Below are 26004 nucleotides of genomic sequence, written 5' to 3'. Positions count from 1 at the left end.
CCATTTTGAGATTTTACTGGTAAAGAGACTGGAATAGCTTGCTATTTCCTTCTTTGGCTCATTTTACAGATGAGGAAACTGAGGCAAATAGGATTAAGTGACTTGTTCAGGGTCATACAGCTAGTAAGTGTCTGAGGCTGGATTTGAACTCATGAAGATTAGTCTTCCTGATTCCAAGCCAAATGTTCGATTCACTATACCATCTAGCTGTCTATTACACTATATATACATATATTCTAGACATACTGTATTAGGGGATTATTTAAGTGGGAAATGATAATTCAAGATCAGATCTGCCAATCTCCTCTCTCCTCCCCTTTCCTCCCTTCAACCCTCTCTGTCCTACCTCCCTCTTCCTTCCCCCCCCCCCCCAGTTGATTCTTCTGTTGGTAGCTCTGAAGTCACCTCAACGTGAGTATCTTGGTATACCAAACAAAGCACTTTCTCTTTGCTAAATTTAAGTAAGGGGGTTTATTTGGGAGAAAGGGAAAGGGAAAGAAATTTAAAGGAGAGAGGGTTTGGGGTTTCCCTAATACTAAAACAATTCCTAAGTTGGAGGATGGTGGAATAGAGTTCAGGTTTGGGAAAATGGTCAACAGTTTTGAAGATTCAGTCACTTTGGTAGAGTAGAGAGAAACCAGAGAGTAAGACTTTTGTCCTTCCTCCTTTCTGTCCCCAGGGCAAGAGACCAAAGTTTTCAGTTTGCCTCTTCCTTTTTCAGCGGTCCTTCCTGGTCCCCATTCTATTTAGAATGTCCATCTTGATTGACAGATTCTGCAATCCTGGCTTCTCCAGTTCTGCTGCAGACTTTTCCCATTTTCTCTGTTCCACAACATTACATTCCCCCATTTTGTCTTTGGACAGGATGCATCTTTAATCCTATATTGACGTTACTTACCTTTTAAATATATCTTGTCAAATGTCTAACGATCTATTCTTAACCCAATACTATGTTAAATATTCCTTTGCCCTCCCAAAACAATAAATCCTAAGCTGTCTTGACTATTCTGTCTACCTAACTCTATGCTAAGTTTCGGTATAGGAAAATGGCTTAGGTAAATAGGGACTTTACATGAATATAGGTTTTTGAAAATAATAACAAACCATGTAATAATTTGAACAATTTCAACAGTATTTTGAATATGTAACTGCCTTTTCTCCTTATGTCTATAAGTTCTACTAAATAAAATTTTTATTACTAACCATTGTTAATGTAATATCATAATGTAATCTAAAACTTCTATACCTAAATTTTGTCTGTCCCTACATTCCCTAAGACTTTGAACAAGTTTTCTAAGCTGTCCCTATTGTTAGTCATTAGAAAATTAATAAATTATTCTAATATAGTTAATTAGTATTTACACATGTACATAGATTTGTATCTATACAGATTTACATATGTACAAATATAATACATTGTTTTGATTTCTGTGCAAACTCGTGCAGATAAGAAATTTCTTTGCCTGTTTGAATTTTCCGCAGAAATTTATATATCAATATGAATTTTGTGTGTTGCAACTATGCACGTTCTATACTTATCCAATCCATGAGATTTCCTTCCACATTGTATTTATGTGTATCATATGTATGTATAGGTTGAGTTAACATGTATGTTGCATTCTTACATGACCTCATGAACACAAGTCCAAAATTTCAAAGTCCTTCCATGCCTTTTGCTGTTGATTGTAGAAAACTACGTGTCTTGGTTTTTTCCATCTGTGCTGGATACCCTTCTTGCTGCCATCAGCTCTTGATTGAAGTCCCATGTTCTTTAATATTCAGGAACAAAAGGAACATTTAGGAACATGCATGTGTGTAAGGCTTTGCATGTGCATGTGCATAAGATTGAATTTTTCATTGTGCATGGAAGTAAGGTATGAATTCTTCATGTGTGCTTGTCAGTATTCACGCGTTGTTCTTCATGAGTGGAAGTAAGCTTTTAATATGATCATCTTCATGAGTGGGTGTATGTAGTATATGTTATTAGATGTATGTTATGATTATGAATTTGATATTCTCTTATCTTTTGATGTTTGAGTTTTCACAAGGGGATTTATTGTTTGCTCTCCTTGATGTTCATGTTACAATACACAATACATATATACACACATAAACATATACATATACATACATGATTTCCACTCCCCAGACATATGAATTGGCAGGGGCTTTGAGAATTTAAGTGCATAGTTTGTATGTGATGGAAATAGGACTTGCCTCTAGATCTTCCTGTCTCTAAAGGGTGACAATCTATCTAGCCATTCCTTCATGCTCCCTTTCTCTAATTCATTTTACACATTTTATACATATATTATCTCACTTGATCCTCACTGTAAGCTGGTAAAGGAGGTTGGGCAAGCACATATGTAGATAATTAATTACAAAGAAGATAAGTGATTTGCCCAAGGTCAAACAAGTTTGAACCTAGGATCTCTGACAACAAAACTACTTCTATTTCTTCTGTACCATAATGTTTTCCAAGCAAAGAATGTTCTTTCCTTGACTGCTCTGCCCCAACTGTCCTGGCTGTAATAATGAAAGAGCAATTTCATGCAAAAAGTTTTGTTGTTGCTGTTGTGAAGTTTAAAGAATAGGACATTTAAAAAAACTGATTAAACCTGGCTAATTTGTGATACTGAACATTTAACAAAGAAGCTTATATTGGAGCATTTTTATTTTTGTTGGCTTGATAAATTGTCTTTTCTTCTTTGTATGTTCTTCTGAGAAAACTCAGAAAGTGATCAATACCCTTTTTCCGTGGTGTATTCTACCTCTAATTTTCAGCTTCCTTTTGGGTGTATTGTCTTCTCTTATTATATTTTAAGCTCCTCAATGGCAGGGGCTATATTTTGTCTTTCTTCCAATCTCTAGCTGGGAGTGCTGTGCCTGGCACATAGTAGGTACTTGAATGTTTGTTAACTGACTTCTTTGTTTGAAAATCCCGGTATTACTTATGTTTGAAGACTCTGGGTTCTGTGCCCTGTAAAGGTATTCTTTGAATCACTCTTCCCTTCCAAGTGGTGGTGAGGGTGTATTAGAGAGAAAGGAATAACAGCAATGACAAAAGATAAAATAAATATTAATACTACCTGAGTTTGAAAAGCTTTTGTAAGACATCTAGGATAAGAAAGCAAGCAGTAGAATAGGAAAAAAAACTGCATCATATTTTATATGCAAGATATAGAGACAACTAGCAGAAATATATAAGACCAAAAGCTATTCCCTAATAAATGATATGAACAGAGAGTTCTCAAAAGACAAATTACAAATTATTAATAACTATATGGAATAATTATCTGTATAACCAATAATAAGAGAAAGGGAAACAACTGTGATGGCACATACAGAAAAATGTCAAAGATTTCATCAATAGTCATTGTTAATTGGCTTGTAGAAAGCCAGTATAGTAGGCATACTAGCATAAGTAATGGAGCTGTGAATTAGTCCAACCATTATGGAAAGCAGTTTGGAATTCTGAGAAATTAAAAGACTTGAAAGCTTATACTCTTTGATTTAGTGATTCCACTATAGGCATATATCCCAAGGAGATATATCAGAAGAAAGTCCCCAAAATATTTATAACAGATAATTTTTGTAATAATAGAGAATTGGAAACAAAGTATATACTCACCATCAATTTGAGAATAGCTAAACAAATTGTGGTACATGAATATATTGAAATAGCACTGTACTTTAACAAACGGCAAAGAAGAATATAAATACTTCCATGAATTTTTGTGCTGAGAGCCATCAGGCCACAATGCCTTGACAGAGTCATGCATGGTACCTGAGGAGACCACAGAGTGGTCCTTGGTGAGATGTGATTGCTCATCCAGTCTCCCTTTTATATGACCTCTTTCATCAATGCCCCTTACCTATGAATTAACATGATTATTATTCCTCCAATCTAATTCTCCAAATCATCACGAAAAGATCAGACCCTCAAACCCAATTCCAAACAGACTACCATGGGTTAACTTTTACTTAGATACATAATCCCCAGTGAAAGCACAGTTACAAGCCATGGCCAAACTTTCCCACTCACAGAAACCTATTCTCATGAAGCCAGCACACAAATCAATCATAGAAGCTCATAGAATAAGTACAAGTACATCAAGCTTCAATATGCCTCAGTGACTCGATTACACAAATCAGTAACTCAGGAACTCCCTAGTGAACCTTGGGAAATGACCAGTCTAATATTAAGTTTGAATTGTGTTCCCAGTACCCCTCAACCTCAATGATATGATTGTTAAGTTGTCTTTTAAGAACTTGATTAATTATTCCATTTTATTAAAAGCAACAAGTAATTTTCCTTGATTGTAAGCTCAAAACTTCTCACAGGGTAATGAGAAAATTAAGCCACCTGTGACGAAATCATTTATCTTGTTATATATACATATATATATAATATAATAAGAATATAGAATATTAATCAAGTGATTTGTTAAAAGTTAATGTATCACTTTTCCAATTATCTCTCTTTGAACATGTGTGTTAGGTATGTATTTGAGTGCCAAGAAAATGGGTATAAAAATAAAAACCAGCCTGTGAATGGTGGAGCAGCTATCAGATGCAAAGCAGTCCTATGACCATAGTGATTAAACTGTCTTCCATTTGTTATTTTTGTTAACTGGTCGTTCGTCACCTGTTGGGAAACCCTGGAGCCCCAAGTGAAGCTGGACCCCGCCGGTGGCACTTTTGCAAAGGGAATTAAGAATAATTAAGAAAACAATATATATGACTATAGTAATATAAATGGAAAGAACAACAAAGCCAAAACAAAAATGTTGGAAAATTATCAAGAACAAGAGTTATTTTAAAAAATAAAATTGAAAATATGCCTCTTTGTGCTTTTTTGCAGAGAAAGGGAGAATCCATGAGTTTGGGCCATTTCACTTAGACTTTTGATATCTGAATTGGTTTTACACGTTTAAAAAGATCTTATTTTTATAAAAAAAAATTCTTTTCTCAAATGAGAAAGCTCTCTGGAAGGGGGCAGAGAGTGGTTTACAAATGGAAATATAGTCCATGGAGAAACAACATATATTAAGAAAAATTATTTTAAAAAAATTGAATTTATACAAATCTTGAGAATGACTATAAATGAAAAAAATAAGACATAGTATGCATTTTGTGGTTACTTTGAATGGAATTTCTCTTATTTCTTCCAAGTTTTTGTTAGGATTGTAAAGAAATGGTGATCATTTGGGGGATTTATTTTGTATTTTGGTACTTAATATAATTAATCATCTCAGTTTCTCCCTGATTATCTGAGGCTTTCTAAGTACATTATTATATCCTCTGTGAATAAGGACAATGTTGACCACTTTTTATGATGTCCATGCTATTAATTCACTTTCTTATCTGATTGCCACCACTTATGAAAACTATGTTAAGTAATAGTAAGGTATAATAGCCTTTACCTATTCCAATTTGTACTGAGAAAGCTTCTAAAGTTTTTCTGTTACAAATTTTACCTTCTGTTGTTAGGTTTAGATATTTATTTATTTATTTATTCAAGAGGGGCCCTTCCAAGTCTATGTCCCTATGCTTTTGGCTGAGGTCTTTTCTACTATTAAAATAATCATGTGATTTAAAAATTATTTAGATGATTATTCTAATTTTTTCTTTCTTTTTTGAAGCACCCTTTTCACTGTTCTTCCTTCTTACATATTTTCTTTTATTAAACTCTTTCCTTCTCTCTTAGAACTGATATTAAGTATTGGTTCAAAGGTAGATGAGCAATAAGGGCTAGGCATTTGGAATTAAATGACTTGTTCAGGGTCACAAAACTAGGAAGTGTCTGAAGTCAGATTTAAGCCCAGGACTTCTAAACCCCAGGCCTAGCTCTTTATCCACTGAGCCACCTAGCTGCCCTTCCTACTTATGTAATTTAAAGATGAATGTCAGCATGTCAGTCTTTTTTATTACCATTACATGGAAGTTTTCTTGAATAATAAATCAAATTAATAAATTATTATTAGTGAATAAGTATAAATGAACATTTCTTAAATAATAATAATTGAAATTAATAAATAAGCATTGCCAGTGAATTATTAGTCTTTGAGTGGGGAGAATCCAAAGGAACCCATAAATCCTTTTGTTTTTGAGTCAAGAATGTCATGTTACTTTATCCTCTTATTCTTCCCATTTTGGAAAGCATATCAATGACTTTTTCTTTCTGAAAATGCCACCAAATACACGCCTAGCTGGATTACAAACCACATGCCCAAACTATCACTACTATTACAGCTTTTCTTCCCTCTGTCACGTTGTAATTAAGAGGCTACAGTAAAACTGGGTGGCAAACTAGGGTTTATGGGACTAAAAATACCTTGAGTAATTACAGAGTAGAAGAAAAAACAAAGTGTGGATTTTATTCAGGAAACAATATTGTTCTTGAGAGATGCTTTATCATGCTTTAGTGAAAAAAGAAAGGAAATACATTTGACTAATTCCCAGATGCAGACTAATGAAAAAGCATGAACAAAAGTGTAATTACTTAAGACATGTTAGACAGCTAGTTTAGCTGAAAGTAAAAGGTAGCACAAGGGGAATGTGGCTTAAGTGAAATTGGAACAGCAGTTTCTATGGGAGGTGGCTATGAAAAGTCACTTTGGTGAGATACTCTAAAATATGATTAACTTGTTGAATAGAAGGAAAGATATTAACTAAAATGATGCTTATCTAAAATGCAAGTGTGGTTCAAAGAGGCCATGCTTTCTTTTGCTTCCTTGGGTGGGGAAATATTCTGACGCAATTGAAATCATCTTATCGTCCATGTTTCACTAATTATGTATGGAAACAGTGAGTATTTATCCTTCAAGGTGCTAAATAATTAGCCAATTTGCTAAAATGTGTTACCAAAACACAAGTTCTTCATAAGGTCATGGAAATTTTCAAGGAAAGCACTTGGAAAGGTAATGATAAAAATTGCCCCAAGTTTGTAAAATCATTGACCAGCCACTTAAATTTTAAAATTAGGCTTACACAGAGAACTTTCTGTAGGTAACATAATGAGAATAAAATGTGCAGGGCAGTCATATTTTCCATAAGACTAAGGGGCAACAAACAACCACAATATTTAGTAATATATTCATAAAATCATAAGATGATTCCATTATATGGAATCCATTTCAACTAACAATTTAAAAATATTTATTATGTTCTACACTAGGCACAGTGAAATTATTGTAACAAAAGAGTTCTTAACCTTATAGATTTTATTAGATAGTACTGATAACTGTTGATGAGTAGGGAAAAATCAAGAGTATGGAACCCCCAGTAAAAGGTAAACTTCTTGAAAGAAGAGGCTGCTATTTTTTAAAACAGTTGTAGGGTAAATGCTTAACACTATTTCTTATAGTTGAGGTAATTAATAAATGTTTGTTAACTGGGTCATGCCCTATATCTTAGTAAGAAGTATTAGAAGAAGAGATGACTATGAATTCTGAAGTGCAAGATTACACAAATATAATTCCTTTGTTCTATAAGATTGCTTTTCTTGATTCCCCCTTAATGCTTATCTTCTCTATTCATTAATTCCAAATTATCTTGTATATATTTTGTTTGTCCATAATTGTTTACATTCTGTCTTCTCCCACTAGATTATGTAAAAATGGGGATTTTGAACCCTAGACTTCAATCCCCAGAAGTCCTTGGTATTTCCCAGAATTCCCTATAATCTCACCTGAGTCTCCACATAGGCGAGATCACAATTTGTATTTAACTGGCAGTAATGCCTCCCATGCTCATTTCTCTTCTCTTCCTTTTGCAATGATGTAGCAAGTATAGTGGTAAGCTAAGTGCGGGGATTTTAAATGGGCTAATCAGCCATGGGCTGATTATGTGTTTTTCTGGCGGCAGTCCTCCTATATTTCACTTAACTTATATGTTCTCTGTCTAAATTGCTGTCTTCATAAATCTATAAGGAAATGGAGATTGCCTAGAAACCAAATTAGTTATCAGTTAACTTAATTTTACAAATCATCACAAATGATTCCCATTCAAATTCATCTAAAAAGGACTTCTGTGACAACCAGCCTGTGAGATTTTAATTAGAGCAAATATTTCTGTCCTTATTTGACAGATAAGGAAATTGAGGCCAATATAGGATAAATGAGTTGCCAGTAATCACATGACTTTGTCATGAGAGGAGCCATACTTCTAAAAGAAGTTCATGAATTTGTGACAGCTATTTTCCTTTCTGTGCCTAGGGTTTTTGTTTGTTTGCTTGTTTGTTTTGGTTTGGTTTTTGGTTTTGCTTCTCTCAGGTTGTTGAGGTGGCCAGAAGATTTGCTGATCTAATAAATGGATCATTACTAAGCTGATAGATTCCTTAGTTCTGTTTTTTTCCCCTTTAACTTCTCTCCATATTATCCACATCTATTTTTAGTCATGAAATCTTGAAATGTATGCATAACTGTATTTAGGTACTGAACAGAACTAAACATAATGGAATAGTTTATAGTTCTAATCTATTTGTATTTTCTATGAATTCAGATTCATTTATTTCAATGTGTACTTCTTTGCTGACTCATATTATTCATGAAGATGCCTAAACTGCTTTCTGTTTTCTTGGGCCATTTACCATCTTCTACTTTCCTCCCACAATTAGTGTCATTAGTCCTGTGGCTTTCCTACAGATACAGAAAATGGAGCCTAACACATAAGAAATAAAATAAGCATAAAAACCCATGTCTTCACAAGTACTGATTGCTTCCCCATTTCATTGTTCAGTCATTTTAATTTATGTACAACTATGTGACCCCATCTGAAATTTTCTTGTCAGAGGTACTGGAGTGGTTTGCCATTTCCTTCTCCAAATCATTTTAGAGGCAAGGAAACTAAGGCAAACAGGGTGAATTGAATTGTCCAGGGACACATGGCAAGCAGAATTCTGAGGTCAGATTTAAACTCTGGAAGATGAATCTTTCTGACTCCAGGTCTGGCACTTTAACCACTGTGTCACCTAGCTTCCCCTACTAAGCTAGTGAAAATGTTTATTTCTTGTATTGTCAGATGGGGTGTCATGAAGCTCTGGCAGTTACCTTCACAAAGCTTTCCACCACTCCAGTCACTCAACAGTACCTGAGCCAGGACAGTAAACCAATTTAAGTCTAAGATTCCTATTTTGAATCTTTAATTGATCAGAATCTTAATTCATAACGAGTTTATTCAGATCCTTCTGCTTATTCCTTAGTGTTGTTTGGTAATAACACATGCTAACATTGGCATAGATAAAAAGAGTGTAAAAGAGACCATTTGCTAACGTCTATAGAGATCCTGGAGGCCCTATTCAAATCAATAAATAGACCCCATCACATCAAATGAGATACAGTCACAATGGATTCATGCTCCTCTGATGATAAAGCAAAGGGTCTAAGTTTTCCTTTTCATCAGTAAGATTTTTTCATTGGTTTATGATCATGACAAAAACAAACATATCATAACTATAAACAATAGCATGTGTCTAAGACATGTTCCCTTAATTGTTTGATTATGTACATTTGAAAACTATGATAGCCACTGTAATATTCAGCAAACCATTCCCAAATGCCTTTACTATTTAGCTTCATAACTGCTGCAAATAGAGTTTGGTCTTGTGAAAGATAAGTGAATTGTTCTCAGGTCCCCCCTTGGTAAGCCAAGTGAATAAGTGTTCCTTAATTAAAGTAAAACAGAGGTAAAAGTCAAGGCCTACTTGCTGATTTTCCTTTCAAATGGCCATGAATGAGAGGAATTCCAATTTCCTTCCATCTGATAGACCTTTCCATTGAGATGATATTTTGCGAAGCTGAGTCAGTTTTCCAAGAAATGTGCTTCTTTTGTGTAGTCTTCACTGGAAACAAGTTTTGAAGAAACCCCTTGGTTTTAGAACTGTTTCCAAATAGGAAATCCATTGACTATCAAGGTAAATATAACTGATATAAAATCAAATGGGGCACAAACAACTATCTACCAGCTAGCAGCAACAGCCAGAATCATCGAGGTGGAATGATAACAGCTAGGCTCCAATAGAGAGGTGGTATCTGAATTGATCTCTCTCACAGCAGCCATAGTCACAATTTATTGACCTCACTCCCCCGGCTAGCCTATAGAAGTATCAGCAGCTGATGCCCCTTACAAAAGCAGAGACAAAGTTTATAATTCCTCTCTAATCTTTCCTTCCATAAGGTTTAGGAAAGTACGTTTTAATCTAAGCTTCCCCCTACCAGCCTGTCCACAGGCTTACAATCACAGTAGACAACTCTTTCCATAGATGTACACAATTAGTCTTAAGATCACATTTTACAGTTAGGCACCTTACTTCTAAATTTCAGTTTCCCTTTATCTCTTAGCAGTAGCTATAAGCCTTTTTTGCTGCCATTCTTCCAGGACCTCTTTCTTCTCTGATGCATAGCAGCCCTGTCTAAAGCAGTGAGCCCTAGTCCAGGATAATAGTATTCCCTGGAATATTGGAATATTCCTTGTTAAGCAAAGACTGAAAGAAAACATCCTAATGCCCTCACTGAATCTACCAGGTGGGCTATAAAACACTGCATCCTTGGACCTGATCCAGTTTCTGTCTAGGCTCTCCAGCTTGATCACTGTGATCAAAACAGATCTCAAATCATGGGGTTTTTAACAAAAACCTTTGACATAAGCTGGGTTCTGATAAGTGTGAATTACGAATATCCTGAAGTGGTCCCATTATTTGAATTTACACAGTATAATTTCATTGGGCTGAAATAATTTATGTTATTTTACATAATTATTATAACCTTTAATTGTGTGAATTTAAATACATGATACCACATTAGGAGATTCATTATTTTCATTAATCAGAACCTGTGGTACAGGGATAAATACAGGTTAAATCATTTCTAATGAAATTTGGGATTATAGGATGTTAATTGTCCATAACAAATTTCTGGAAGTTTGGCCTGTAAGGCCCTTTTTATTCTAATATCTTAGGATTCCAACTGTTTAAGTTATTCTTTAAAGAATGAAATAATAACCTATTTGAAGGATTTGGAAATTTAATCAATAAGAAAAAGCATTTAAAAATTAGCTTCTGTATAATAATTAACCTAACCTTTTTGCAGTATGATTTGGTGAGATCTCTTACAATATAATTCAAGATGAGATATGGGCAAAGGGAAAGTTGAAATAGACAGTGGGAGTTTAACTTTATAACAATTAAAAGGGATCCTTCTATTATTACTACCCCTCCCATCCTTCCTGGAACACTAAATTGCATCATTGCCATTAGTCTTCTATCAGTGACTTGAAATAAGAAGATGCCTTTCTCCTATTCATTGTTACTCCCAAGACATTATAGCTCTTTATTCATGTAGAGACCCCAGTACTTCAATGAGCTATTAGAAAGAGCAGATGTGAGGACTGAGAATTAAGGTGAGCACATACAGATGGTAATTGAAGCACAATTACTTTTTATCAAAAGCACATTTTTGTTTCCAGTTTCTGAAGACATTTTCCTCAATTAACATTGAATATTTCAGAGCTTTCTAAAACAAAGCTTCCTTAGACCACTAAAATGATATGAAAAGTGAATTTCTATGGTGTCTGAGGATAGACAGGACTTATGGTTATTAGCTAGAAAGCAAACTCAGAACAGTTTTTCATAATGAATGTCAGCTTCCAAACATAACTGAAAACCACAAAATGGGTAGAAATGTCATTTCCATGATTTATGATCATTTGTATGGAAAAATGACTCAGATGTCCAAATTACTGCATTTCCTCTAATTCTATAGCTTCTAAAACAACTACTACTTGTATTTAAGTCCTAGTTGACCTTTCAACTTCCATAATAATAATAATATCTATATTTTTCATTACTGGAGGGATAATTAGTCAAAGACCTTACTAACAATAAATTATTATTGATGTTTTCTTCCATCATTGATAATTGGATATTTATGCAAGCATGCTCTCTAGAAGTAAATGAATTCTTCCTAGTAGCTACCATAATTTTGCCTATTTAGAATAGCCCAAGTTTTATAATTTGTTGTTCATCTGATAAATCAATGAAAATTGCTTTTCTATGCAAATATACTTTAATAAAAGTAACAAATATTGATTATAAACTCATTAATTGTGTTTACATTTTAATATTAAGAAAAGGTTATTTGATGCAAGATTTAAAACAATATAATACTTATGCACATATTACTATCTGTCATCTAACTTCAAGGGTAGTTGATATTTTCTTTTTATTATAAGCTTAGGTTAACTCTAAGTAGTATGGTACAGCTTACTTGTACGTAGCACATTACAGTTTTGAAATAACTTTATATACGTTATATTCTTTAATTCAAATAAGTCAAATAGGTTATCCAGGAAGCCCATGGAATTAAACTAGTTTCCTTGATCCTGAATACTTCGATTTTTTCTTTTCCCTCCATACTATCTTACTTGGTGATCTCATTAGCTCATATAGATTCAATGATCATTTCTATGCTGATGATTCTCAAATCTACTTATTGAGCTCTAATGTCTCAGCTGACTTCCACTCGCCCAATTCCAACTGCTTGTCCTGCAGATATTTCAGACTCAAAACGAAACTTATTAGCCCTCAAAGCTCATTCCTTCCTGCTAAGATTACCTGTCATTTACACTGTATATATTTTGTATATATAGAGCGTTATCTGCCAAGTTGTCTCTTCCACTTAGCTTGTGTGTCCTTTAGGGCGAGGACTCAGTTTGTATCCCTAGCACAGTGCCTGGCACTTAGTAAACATTATTTTTATTGTTAGCACGGTGCCTGGCAAGACCGTTTGAACTTTATCCATGTAGGTAACATGAGATGGCAGATATGACTTTGCAAGAAGTAAAACTGTACATGAACAGGCAATCAAATCTTTTAAATACATTTTTAGTAAGAAAGATAATTTGGGAAAAGGCAAATAATCTTCTAATGGCATCTTTTAATTTCCTAATAAGTCTGTCTCCACAGGTTTGTCAGAGAATATGACAAGGGGAAGGGGAGAGTATATCTCATTACTAGTCAAGAGCAATAAAGCTCTAGGGATATAAGAATGCAAAGCAGATGTCCATGCTGAGCTGTCAGAAAGTCATAGAACTGTTTTTATCTCAGGTCTCTGAGCTGTAAAATGGAAACTACCATCTTTTCATTACATAGGGGTACTGTAAAGAAGGAATAATTAAAAATATAAAGCACCCTGACATATTAAAAATAAAAATGACTAATTCTGCTGAAAGAAAATAGAAAGTTATGTAGCCAATTCCTCTGAAATCTAATGATATCCTAAGGAATCATTGTTTTGTCTTGAATGATAAGCTTTTCACTTAGCAGAGAATAAGGTTATGTATAATAGCAGGAATTGTATGACATATGTATCTGAAAGTTGTTCCATGATGTTTTAGTATCATATGTCATTTTGTCAAAACAATTAAAGATTTTCCCAGATTATAATTTAGAAGTTTCACAAATACTGTGGTTCTCCCCCACTTTAAAGCACAGAAATGTATTATTTGGATGGAAATCCAGGCATGGAATCAGGAATATCTAAATTCAAATGTGTCCTCAGATTTACTAGCAATGTGATTCTGGACAAGTCATTTAATCCTATTTGTCTCATTTTCTTCATCTGTAAAATGACCTGGAGAAGGAAATGGCAAACTACTCTAGTATCTTTGCTGAGAAAACCCCCAAATGGGATCTTGAAGAATCAGACACAATTGAAACAACCAAACAACAATTCCATTATAATAAATATATCACGACTTATTCAATCATTACCTAATTGATGAATATCCCCTCAATTTCCAATTCTTTGCCAATACAAAGAGCTGGTATAAATATTTTTTTTTGTAATTTAAGTCCTTCCCCTTTTTATTTTGATCTCTTTAGTAGTAATATTTATGAGTTAAAGGATTTGCACAGTTTTATACCCCATTGGGCATAGTTCATTGCTTTCCAGGATGGTTGGATCAGTTCACAATTATACCTACAAACAGTACATTTTCCCCTCACATCCCCTCCAACATTTGTCATCTTTCTTTTGTGTCCTATTAGCTGACCTGATAGGTATGAAATGGTACCTTAGAGCTATTTATATTTGCATTTCTCTGATCAATAGTGACCTAGATAACTTTTTAATATGACTATTGATAGCCTTGCAAACATTAAAGAATGATATAATTGTAAGCTACTATTATTCTTCTTGTTGTTGTTGTTAAATACCCTCCATAGATCTAGTTGTGCTACTTCTATGGAACTTTCTAGATCTAAATGTCTAGCAATGCTTTCAAGTAGGAAAGATAGAAAATAAGAAAGAGAGAAGGAAAGAAAGAGAGAAATAAATAATATGTAGTTCTGGCATAATTGATTCTTGATGAAACTAAACTAGTTGATAATTATCACTATTTCCCTTTCTAAGTGCCAATCAAATACCCCTTTAATTGTCTACTCAAGTATTTCCCCAGTAATTGTAGACCTGTCCTATAGTTTTCAAATTAATTATGTCTGAGATGGTTTTACCTCTGTCCAACTGAAAGGAGGGCTCTAGTACATTTTCCAAGTACATTTTCTACATCTAGTACATTTTCTAGTACAAATTTCACAAAACCCATTTATAATTCCACTTGTCCAATACAGCTTCCTATTCCCAATGTCTGAGCCAGATGTACCATCTCAGCTTGAAAACTCTTGCATTTACATCACTTCTTTGTTCATTCAAATCTGCTCAGAGATTCTATAATCACATTGGCATTTCTTCCCCCCCCCTACTCCCCCCAATCCTTACTCTGTATCTGGAACAACTTTAAGGTAGGAGGGCAAGGGCTAGACAAATGGGATTAAATGATCTGCCCAGAGTCACACAACCAGAAAGTGTCTGAGTTCAGATTTGAACCAAGGTCCTTTAACCACTGTGCCACCTAGCTGCCCTGCACATCAGCATTTCTTGTGCTCAACTTTTCTTTCTCTAGAGAATCCACATTCAGGAAAGTTGTGGGTCCTTTTTGTCCCTCACTTGTGTGGCTGATACCTCTGCTCTACATGAATGAATGCTGATAATCTGTAATGGAGGAGGAAGTGCATGCAACATTGAGATGGGAGCCTGTGGATAGTTTCCAATTTGTTTGGATTTGTTCTCTAGTCAAAACAAAAAAAAAAAGTTTGTACAAATTTTTGCATTCTACAAAGTTATTTCACCCTCTTGATCTTATTGGATCTCCACAATAGCTGGGAAAAATAGGGGAGATATGCTTGTGTGCTTCCTTTAAGAAAACAGACTTAAATATGCTTGCCCATATCCAACCAACCAAATCAACAGAAGGATTCTGACTATAATTCAATTCTTTTGGTTCCTCACTGTTTTTTCTGTCCATTGTATCCAACTGCATCCAGGACTATTTGTCCTGAAGAATTGCATGACAAAATCCAGAAATTTTAAAAGTCATTCTCTTAGTAAGATAAGATAAAAAAAAAGAGTTGGCTATAGCATGGCACAGTAGAAGACAGGAGGAAGGAGTGGGGCAAAAAGGAAAAGAAACAAACAAATAAACAAACAAAACCCATTGAATTTTGAGTCAGAAAAACTGGCTTAATATCCCAAACTCTGATACTTCCTACCTGGGTAATATTAAGCAAATCACTTAGACTCACAGTTCTCTCACCTATAAGATAAAGTAATTGAATTTACTTTTAAGAGCCCCTTCCAACTCTAATTCAGTAATCTTATATGAAGATTACTTGTGCATCTTTAACAAGGATTTGACAAGCTTTTATTTAAGAAATGATAATCTGACAATACCTGATTAATATAAATGTTTTCAAAGATGATTGGAATTTAATCACAAGGTAGGGAGTTATTTGGAGGTCCTAATGTTGCTATTTTTTTTTTTAAATAAAGCAATGTGGTATAAATGTAAAGAGTGCTTGAGAGCCATGAGTACTGAGTTCCAGTCTCTGGATATTCAACAGATTAGCTGGATCATGCCAGGAAAGTTAATTCACCTCTCTAAGCCTGATCTCCTTTCTCTGTGAATTAGGTGATCTCAAAGTGCCCCATCTGCTTAAGTAGGGTATCATCCCACGGCCATAATAAGCAAAGAAAATACATAAATGTGTGAGATTCTAGGGAAAAATAAATGTGATAGAAGAAGAAGAGGGATGGAGACAACTGGAATATAGTTGAAACATTAATTTTTTAAAAGAAAAAAATCAAAAGATGTTATCTCTGGTTATAAGCCTCTAGTATTTATTATAGTTTTTACTTGCCTCTAGGATATCATTGAGAAATCAGGTCTGTTTTCTTTTAGGTACCCTGATATTTCTTTAACCTCTTAGGGCTAAAGAACAATAGATATTTCTGTTTTTTGTAATAGTTATATTAGATAAAAAATGGTGAGGAGAAACAAATCTCCCAGACGTCATGAACTTTCCTTTGTATGAATTTCTTCCACTTTCTGTGAAGAACTAAAAGGACCAATTAGCAAGTGGAACTACCTCACTTGCTAATACCTGAGGCAATTCTCTCCAAATGTATGAAGGACTAGAATAGAAACTGTGCACTTTGAAGCCCAGGTTAGGATTCTTAAAAAAAAAAATTGAACATGAATGGAAATGTTCTACTGCCACATTTCATATTGTATCATCTCATAATCTGAGTGGCTGTTGCCTTATCTTATCTTACCTGGAATAGCCATTCATCTTTGCCACCTGATATTCAAATATCATAACTACCCACGTTCCTTAGGGGAACTAATTTATCCATCCTTGGAAATCTCTTCCCTGAAGTTGAACTGTCCTGAATGGTGAGTGCCAACTCAACCAACTGGCTTAGACCATGTATCTCACCCTTTCCAGCAATAATCTTCCAGGAAACCTGGAGTCTCCCTTACATCTCTCCATCAGCCCTACAACTTGGACTGGAAATAAGGGCCAGTGTAGATGTATTGGAGACAAGTTTAACAATTGGCAATAGAAGGGAGGAGGAGATGGGACCCATCTTTATGACTTCTTGGTTGATTCCATAACCCTTGAGGTCAGACTATGATACCTAGAGACTATTAGAATTATAGTCAGGTGATATCTGGGTTCAACTCCTGCCTCTGAACTTCACTTGATATATAATCATGAGCAAATTTCTTTTCCTCTTTCAGTTTCAGGTTCCTGGGAAAGAAATATCTATAAAATGTAGCAGAATTGTTATGAGGATCAAAGGACTATATGTAAACTTATTGTGAATTTTAAAACACTATATAAATATAATTACTTTAATTATTCATTGAAAAATGCTCAAGGGAGAAGCATCTTTTTTTTTGGACTCCTATAAATATACAATCTGCTTGGATGATGTATATGTTTAGGATCATGATGTATCTATCTCCATATATCATTGACTCCATATTACTCTATATTTTATTTTAAATTGTATCAAAAGTAAAAGCTTTCAAAAGACATTTCAATTACATAATTACTTTCCTTATCACATTTTCAAAACACTGCAGTACTTTTTTGCCTGATACCTAGAAACAATTCTTCAGTGCTTCCCTAGAGAGGCACTATTTACCCAAACAAGGCACCAGACCAATAAAACAAACTGGTCCTAACCCTGATGATATTCCTAAGGAAAGGTGGAAGATAAGTATGTCAAATAAATTGTGCGTTAAAAAAAAACCCTTCCCTGAATTTCTTTAGTCTTGGAACGTGAAGCTGCTAAAAGTGGCTGTCTGATGGCCTCTTGTTCTCTTTATAGATAAAAACCCTGCTTCGTTCAGCTTTCGCTGTATTTCTCGCTTTTGATAGAAATGCTGGCAAGCAACTTATAAACAGAAATAGCAGAAAGTCAATTTTACCATTTCAAGAAAGAAAATTTAATATCTCTATGCTCCAGGGAGAACCCCAGGCCCCTTCTCATCACATGCAATGATGACCCCACCAGACCTGGGAATTGACAATTCAATTAAAAGTCAGATGGAATATGGAGCATATTTCATTGAAAACATTTCTTATTTCCATATTAGAAAGCTCTCATATATATAATTTATTCAAAGCATTTCTTTGGCTAAGTAAAAATGACTTTGTACATAAAACTTTTAAATTATGACGGATTTAATTTAAGCTCTGTTCTTTTTTAGGCTTAGTAACAATTCTGTCAAACAATTCTAGCTATAATCTGAAAGAAATGAAGAGGATCGTATAATGGCTCAAGATACATCTGCACTTATTTCTTCTAAGAATAATATAGCCATTCACACAATGACTTTTTTACATATCCAAACAATGTGCACTATGGCCTTTATTAAACGGTCAGCTATTTTTGATCATTACCATGCAGGTTCTATATCTATACATTTTCCCCTGGGGACTTGAAAAAATCATCTTTTAAATAGAAATCATATGTTGAAATAAGCACAATTATACTTGAAAAATTGTAACCAAAATACTGTCTTTTCATCATTACTATATAAATACATGTTCCAGAGCCTCTTTACCCTTGTTAAAAATTTCAAAAATAAAATCTCCAAAAAGCATATAATTAGCAAATTGAAAACAATATTTCCTAAAAGGTAGAGCTGTTTTTTTTTTGTTTACAAGGATAAATAACCCAAATATTCTGTGTACTCACGGATGCACAGTTTTCAGACTTGTCTTCCACAAACCCGATTTGGCATGGGGCCCTTTGGTTCTGTAGCCAGTAGTCTGTAGATTCCAGGAGGCTATTACTGCAAAGGACCTGTTAGAACAGAGAAGCCTTTCTTTAAATGCTTTTTCTTTTAATAAGCATCAAGGACTGACAGTAGCTTTCTTCCTTCTCAAGGACCTATAAGTATTTTCTTTCTCCTAGAGCCTCAGCAGGTTTCCTGGATATTATCAAAAATCTGCAGCAGCATATCGCAGGATGAACAAAATAATCAGCCATGTTTTGTTTTATTTTGGGGTACACTAATGGGTGTGTTCTTTCTCATAAATTTCAATATTTCTAACAATGATCAGCCTTAGAGGGGGTGTACCATGTAGAATATGGATTGTCCGGAAACTCAAACATCTCCCCTTTCATATTTTTCATCATTAAATGAAGTTTCTTGTCTTTAACATCATTACTGAAAACCATATTCCACAACAAGTCAATCAACAGTCAATCAGCAAATAATTATTAAGTATCTATTTTGTTCCAGGGACTGTTCCAGGTGTTGGGGATACAAAGACAAAAACAATCACCCTTCAGGAGGTTGTATTCTACCAAGGTAAACAAAATATACAAATATAAACACATGCAAAATAAATAAATAAATAAATATAATTGTAGGGAAAGTCCCTAGCAGGAATTCTTAACCTTGTGCCAGTGATCTTAAAAACATATTTAGATATTTATATTTCAATGTAATTGATTTCTTTTATAATACCATTTATTTTTATTTTATGAATTTAAATTTATTATTCTGAGAAAGGGTCCATCCAGGATGACTACCAAAGAGGTCCACAACACAAAGAAGGTAAGGATTTCTGTGTTGGAGGGATCAGAAAATGCCTCATGGAGTAGGTGATGCCAAGTGGAACTTTGATGACAACAAGGTTTTCTAAGAGGGGAAAGTAAGGAGGGAGAGCATGCCACATAGAAGAGAAGTAGAGAGGGCTGTGTGAGGGGAACAGGAAGAAGGTCAGAATGCATGAAAGTTGAATAAATATGGAATAAGACTGCAAAGGCAACTTGAATTCAGGTTGTAAGAAGGACTTTAAGTGTTAAACATAGGAGTTTGATTTTGACCCTCCAGGTAATAAGGAAACTGTAGAGTTTACTGAGTAGAAGAGTATGAATACCCTAGGGAAATAGTTTTTTTTAGGTATAGCTTTGCTGTCTTGCCCTATATACTATATTAAATAAAACCAAAATTTGATAAGAAGTGAACAGAAATACAGAAAAAATCCCAACTACTTTTTCTATGTGAAAACCAAGTGTCAATTTTTCAAGAGTGTCCTCTTTTTGGCCAGTTCCTTTTCAATCTATCTATATTTGAAAATAATTAGGAATTAATACATTTATAATTACACACATTTCAAATTCAGTGACCTTAGTCACAGAATGTTAACAGCTGGAAAGGACCCAAGAGATCATCTAGTATAATACTCTCATTTTTATAGGTGAAGAAAAGGAGGCAAACAGAAATTTTCATGCCTGTGTTAGCAAATATTCTTTGATTATACTATCTCATTAGAACCCTTTAGACAAAATGACGATGCTTCTGTTGTTTTGCCTAGTAAATTATTTTTTCAGTTGTTTTTTTTTAGCTGTGTCTGATTTCTTGTGATCCACCATTTGAGGTTTTCTTAGCAAAGATATTAAAGGTGTTTGCCATTTCCTCTCCAGCTCATTTTACAGATGAGGAGAATGAGTCAAACAAGTTAAGTGGCTTGCCTGGGGATATACAGCTAGTAAGCATCTGAGGCTGGATCTGAACAAGATTTTTCTGACTCTAGGCCTGGCCCTCTATCCTCACACTGTGCCACCTAGCCGTCTTCAGTAAATTATTAGCCAATTAGCCAATCATACAAAATTTGTATTCCTAAAATGTCTTGATGTTTGACCTCAGTTTAAAAGCATGGCCAACTCAATTAGTTTCATTAATGCACCTCAGAAAACGACTGTGCAGCCAGAGAAATCTCTACTTTTTTTTAAGCCAAAACAAATTCATTTTCATTTCAGTCCTATCAGTTACGTGTATAGACTGTGTGGCAGCCGCGCTGGGCTCAGAGAGCAGGGTCTGAGGAACAACAACCCTCAGGGTCTTCTACCCAAGTCCCAGTCCAGGTGAAAGTTACTGCCTGGGGCCTCCGCTGCAAAGAGCTGGTCGGTCCGGGTGAAAGTTACTGCCTGGGGCCTCCGCTGCAGAGAGCTGGTCAAAACAACAGCAACCCTCAGGGCGGGCAAGACAGCCTCATGGGCTGGATCCTGCTATCCAAGTCTCAGTGAAAGTCTGTGCTCTCGGAGCTTGGGGAAGCGGCAGCCCATCCCCCCGCAGGCCGACGAAACAGCCTCACGGCCAGGGATTCTGAAGGCAACTTCCGGAAATCGAGCCAGGGGGAGAGTGTGGCCTCGTGGTCCGACCCTTCCATTCCAGTTCCAGTGAGGCATATTCAGTTTAACCCAGGGAACGCTCATAGAACCAACATCTGCCCAGGACTAAAGCCTCTGATCACCAGACAAAGACAAGAAAAGCCAATCCTCCACGTTCAGAGATGACAAACTCCACAGAAGCACAAAAGCCCCAAAATACCAAGAAAAATAAGAAGAAAGGGGCGACTCTGGACACATTCTATGGAGCCAAAATACAAAATACAGAGCAGATAGAAGAAGATATACAAGAAAATTCTCCAAAATCTCCCAAAGGAAATAGAAACTCTCCACAAACCCATGAAGAATTTGAATCAGAAAGGACCAAAAAGATGGAAGCCCTCTGGGAGGAAAAGTGGGAAATGATGCAAAAGAAATTCACGCATCTACAAAACCAGTTTGACCAAACTGTAAAAGAAAACCAGGCTTTAAAGCAAGAACTAATAAAGCAAAGCCAAAACACCAAGAAATTAGAAGAGAACATAAAATATCTCACCGACAAGGTGATAGATCTGGAAAACAGGGGGAGAAGAGAAAATTTAAGAATAATTGGACTCCCAGAAAAGCCAGAAATAAACACCAAACTGGACGTGGTGATACAAGATATAATCAAAGAAAATTGCCCAGAGATTCTAGAACAAGGGGGCAATACATCCACTGACAGAGCTCACAGAACACCTTCTACACTAAACCCCCAAAAAACAACTCCCAGGAATGTAATTGCCAAATTCCAAAGCTATCAAACAAAAGAAAAAATCCTACAGGAAGCCAGAAAAAGACAATTTAGATATAAAGGAATGCCAATCAGGGTCACACAAGACCTTGCAAGTTCTACGCTGAATGATCGTAAGGCATGGAACATGATCTTCAGAAAGGCAAGAGAGCTGGGTCTCCAACCAAGAATCAGCTACCCAGCAAAACTGACTATATACTTCCAAGGGAAAGTATGGGCATTCAACAAAATAGAAGACTTCCAACTTTTTGCAAAGAAAAGACCAGAGCTCTGTGGAAAGTTTGATACCGAAAATCAAAGAGCAAGGAATACCTGAAAAGGTAAATATTAAGGAAAGGGGAAAAATGTTATCTTCTTTTACTCAAACTCTCTTCTATAAGGACTACATTTATATCAACCTATGTATACTAATATGTGGGGAAAATGTAATGTATAAATAGGGGGTAAAGAAAGACCAAATAGAATAATGGTTCTCACACAAAGATTCACAGGGGAAGGGGAGGGGAAGAAAACTCCTATAAGAAGGAGAGGAAGAGAGGGGGGGGGGTTTACTTAAACCTCAATCTCAGGGAAATCAACTCTGAGAGGGAAAAACATCCAGATCCATTGGGATCTTGAATTCTATCTTACCCAACAAGGGTAAGGAGAAGGGAAAACCAAGGGGGGGAGGGGGAGAGGGAGAACAAAAAGGGAGGGAAAGAGAGGGGGGAGGGGGAGGGAACAAAAGGGAGGGACTAAAAAGGGAAACATCAAGGGAGGGGACAAGGGGGACTGATTCAAAGTAAATCACTGGACTAAAAGGTAGAGCCGAAGAAGAAAAGGTTAGAATTAGGGAAGGCAATCAAAATGCCAGGGAGTCCACAAATGACAATCATAACTTTGAACGTGAATGGGATGAACTCACCCATAAAACGTAGACGAATAGCAGAATGGATTAGAATCCAAAACCCTACCATATGTTGTCTTCAAGAAACACACATGAGGCGGGTTGACACCCACAAGGTCAGAATTAAAGGATGGAGTAAGACCTTCTGGGCCTCAACTGATAGAAAGAAGGCAGGAGTGGTAATCATGATATCTGATAAAGCCAATGCAAAAATAGACCTGATCAAAAGGGATAGGGAAGGTAATTATATTTTGTTAAAAGGGACTCTAGACAATGAGGAAATATCATTAATCAACATGTATGCACCAAATAATATAGCACCCAAATTTCTAATGGAGAAACTAGGAGAATTGAAGGAAGAAATAGACAATAAAACCATACTAGTGGGAGACTTAAACCAACCATTATCAAATTTAGATAAATCAAATCAAAAAATAAATAAGAAAGAGGTAAAAGAAGTGAATGAAATCTTAGAAAAATTAGAATTAATAGACATATGGAGAAAAATAAATAGGGATAAAAAGGAATACACCTTCTTCTCAGCACCACATGGCACATTCACAAAAATTGACCATACATTAGGTCACAGAAACATAGCACACAAATGCAAAAAAGCAGAAATAATGAATGCAGCCTTCTCAGATCACAAGGCAATAAAAATAATGATTAGTAATGGTACATGGAAAACCAAATCTAAAACCAATTGGAAATTAAACAATATGATACTCCAAAACCGTTTAGCTAAAGAAGAAATCATAGAAACAATTAATAATTTCATCAAGGAAAATGACAATGGCGAAACATCCTTTCAAACCTTTTGGGATGCAGCCAAAGCGGTAATCAGAGGCAAATTCATATCCCTGAAAGCTCATATTAACAAACAAGGGAGAGCAGAGATCAATCAATTGGAAATGCAATTGAAAAAACTCGAAAGCGATCAAATTAAAAACCCCCAGCAGAAAACCAAGTTAGAAATCCTAAAAATTAAGGGAGAAATTAATAAAATCGAAAGTGATAGAACTATTGATTTAATAAATAAGACAAGAAGCTGGTACTTTGAAAAAAACATGTATAGACTGTGTACTTTTGGTCTGACTAAACACTGCTCTAGCCTAAGTTTGACTACACACGGTCTGATTTAGCTTAGCAATATTTTTTTTAAACCTCTCCCACAGATGACATATTATTATTAGCAGAGAGGACAGATCTTCATAATTTTTCATTGGATAGCTCAGACAACTTTTTCTACAAAAGTAGAGGTCATGGCTGCTACCCCTGCACTGGATATGACCAAGCTGGAAAGACTTGTTTTGGAAAGAGTATGGTCCTGACAACACACACTTTACATGAAGGTTCATAGAATACATGACTTTAGTATACTTAATATTTGGTAACTATAAAAAAAAGCTTTTGGTCTAGCAGAACAGAATTTCAACAAGACATCCTTCAAGAATGTCAAAATCTTACAAAATTCCTAGAAGTAGGTGGAAACAGACAAATAACTGTGAAATAACTTCCCAATTATCCATGTGAAATGAGGCATAAAATGGCTTGACAATGGTATTTGTCACTGTCATAGAAAATGTTCCCACATAGTTCAAATGGGAAAGGGATTCTCCATTGATCATTAGAATGCTTCCTGTTGTAGATAACACTGAATCAGTTTCCTGAATTTTGTGGTGTCTCCTTATAAGATCTACTCTATAGTCATTCCAAAGAGCTTGGTCTAACTTCCTATGATAAAAACAGACAAGTGGTTGAAGAATGTCTATTGCATGAATAAATGATCATTGTGTGGTAAGCACATGCATCTTGGATAGATGCTATCTGTGGAGAATGACTTGAACCCAGAAACACACAGGAAGGAGACAGTAGCTTGGATTGACTTTGGGAAACTGTGCAATACTTTTAATTGGACCAGACTCTTCCTAGGAATAAAATTTTGTTGTTTAATATCAGTAGCCTTCTAGTAGTGATGTCTGGGTGAGAGCCAAATGGACTGTCAAATCGCTTTGGGGCATGCTAGGTGGTTTGGTGTAAGAAGGAAAATCTGAATGTGAATCCTGCCTCAGACACTATGTGTTTGGCCCTGGACAAGGCATTTATCCTGTCTTGGTCTCCCTCATTTTGCTCATCTCTAAAATGAAGAAAGATTGGAATAAATGGTTTCTAAGTTCCTGTAGTCTGATCAAATCAGACTTGTACCTTCTTAAGGCACCATTCAACTAAACTTTGTAGTGTATCTTACACATAAATATACCTTGCTTTATTTAGATCAGCGGTTCTCAACCTCTCAATTTGTAGCAATGAGAATACATAATGCATATCAGGTATTTACATTCCGAATCATAACTGTAGCAGAATTACCGTTTTGAAGTAGCCACCAAAATAATTTTTTGGTTTGGGGTCACTGCAACATGAGGAACTGTATTGTGGGGTCATGGCATTAGAAAGGTTGAGAACCACTGCTTTAGATAATAGATTTGCTTATTCCCAAGAAACATACAAGTCTAATTCTTTTTTATAAATAGGACTGCCTTTTTTCATTTTCTTTACTTACAATTTTGGATAGGCTTATTTTCTATTTCTTATTGATTTTTCAGTGGGTTGTGTCTTCCAGTACTATGGTTCTGTCTCTATTGGGACTAATGATTTCTAAGGAATACAATGGGCTTGGGATTTCAGTTTCTAACAGTCAGGTTTCCCCTTGTTCCACTTTTTTGAATCGCCCTTCCTCCAAATAAGATCATTTATATTTTAATAAAAGCATGTCTGAGAAATGTCTTTCGAATCAAAATGTATCAAGCAATGGGAGTAGTTTCTTATAATTAAAATCAGCAGGAATAGTAATTGTCCCTCCTGGAAGCAGTTTGATTATTCATGATTTAGCTTTGGCTGAAAGAGGATGATAAAGTGGCTGTCGGTAACAACTTCATCTATTCCTTCCTGACAAAAATGGAGGTTGGTTGACAGGATTTCTGGGAATGGAGAGACCCAAAAGTATATTCAAAGAAGAAGAGGAGGTAGGAGTAGATGGTATAAGAGAGAGATTCCCACACCTGGAGGAAGGGACTACTCAGAAGTAGGTGGATTCAAGTGAAGAGTTTGTTTTCTGTCAAAATTTCTTTTCATGTTTTCTGCACTTGAATTCCCTGGTGAAATTAACAAAATCAGGTCTGTGTTCAGGATCTTTTACATGAATGAGTTTTTTTTCTTTTGACCACTCTGTCTGAGAATATAGCCTCAAAGCAAAGCAAAGGATTAATTGTATGTTAGTCCACTGACAAAATTAT

At 35.3% G+C, this 26004-nt stretch overlaps 1 protein-coding gene and 1 long non-coding RNA gene across 3 annotated transcripts in view; one reads left to right on the top strand and one right to left on the bottom strand.

Moving 5' to 3' along the window:
* LOC130455813 (uncharacterized) overlaps window positions 1–20768 on the top strand; it is a 91207-nt gene extending 70439 nt beyond the window's left edge. Inside the window, exon 4 of the long non-coding RNA XR_008913967.1 lies at window positions 19159–20768. This is a non-coding gene — a long non-coding RNA (uncharacterized LOC130455813). The remainder of the gene's footprint in view (window positions 1–19158) is intronic.
* The window catches only part of SPHKAP (SPHK1 interactor, AKAP domain containing), a 165130-nt gene that overhangs the window by 68239 nt on the left and 70887 nt on the right, over window positions 1–26004 (bottom strand). For both annotated transcript variants that reach the window (XM_007502146.3, XM_007502145.3), the window contains exon 3: window positions 18609–18716. In XM_007502146.3, coding sequence (XP_007502208.1) covers window positions 18609–18716 — 108 coding nt within the window. The remainder of the gene's footprint in view (window positions 1–18608; window positions 18717–26004) is intronic.

Source organism: Monodelphis domestica, chromosome 8 (assembly GCF_027887165.1).
Source record: "Monodelphis domestica isolate mMonDom1 chromosome 8, mMonDom1.pri, whole genome shotgun sequence".
Classification (NCBI taxonomy): domain Eukaryota; kingdom Metazoa; phylum Chordata; class Mammalia; order Didelphimorphia; family Didelphidae; genus Monodelphis; species Monodelphis domestica.
The sequence above is the reverse complement of the archived record's forward strand: the minus strand, read 5'-3'. Positions and strand labels throughout refer to the sequence as shown.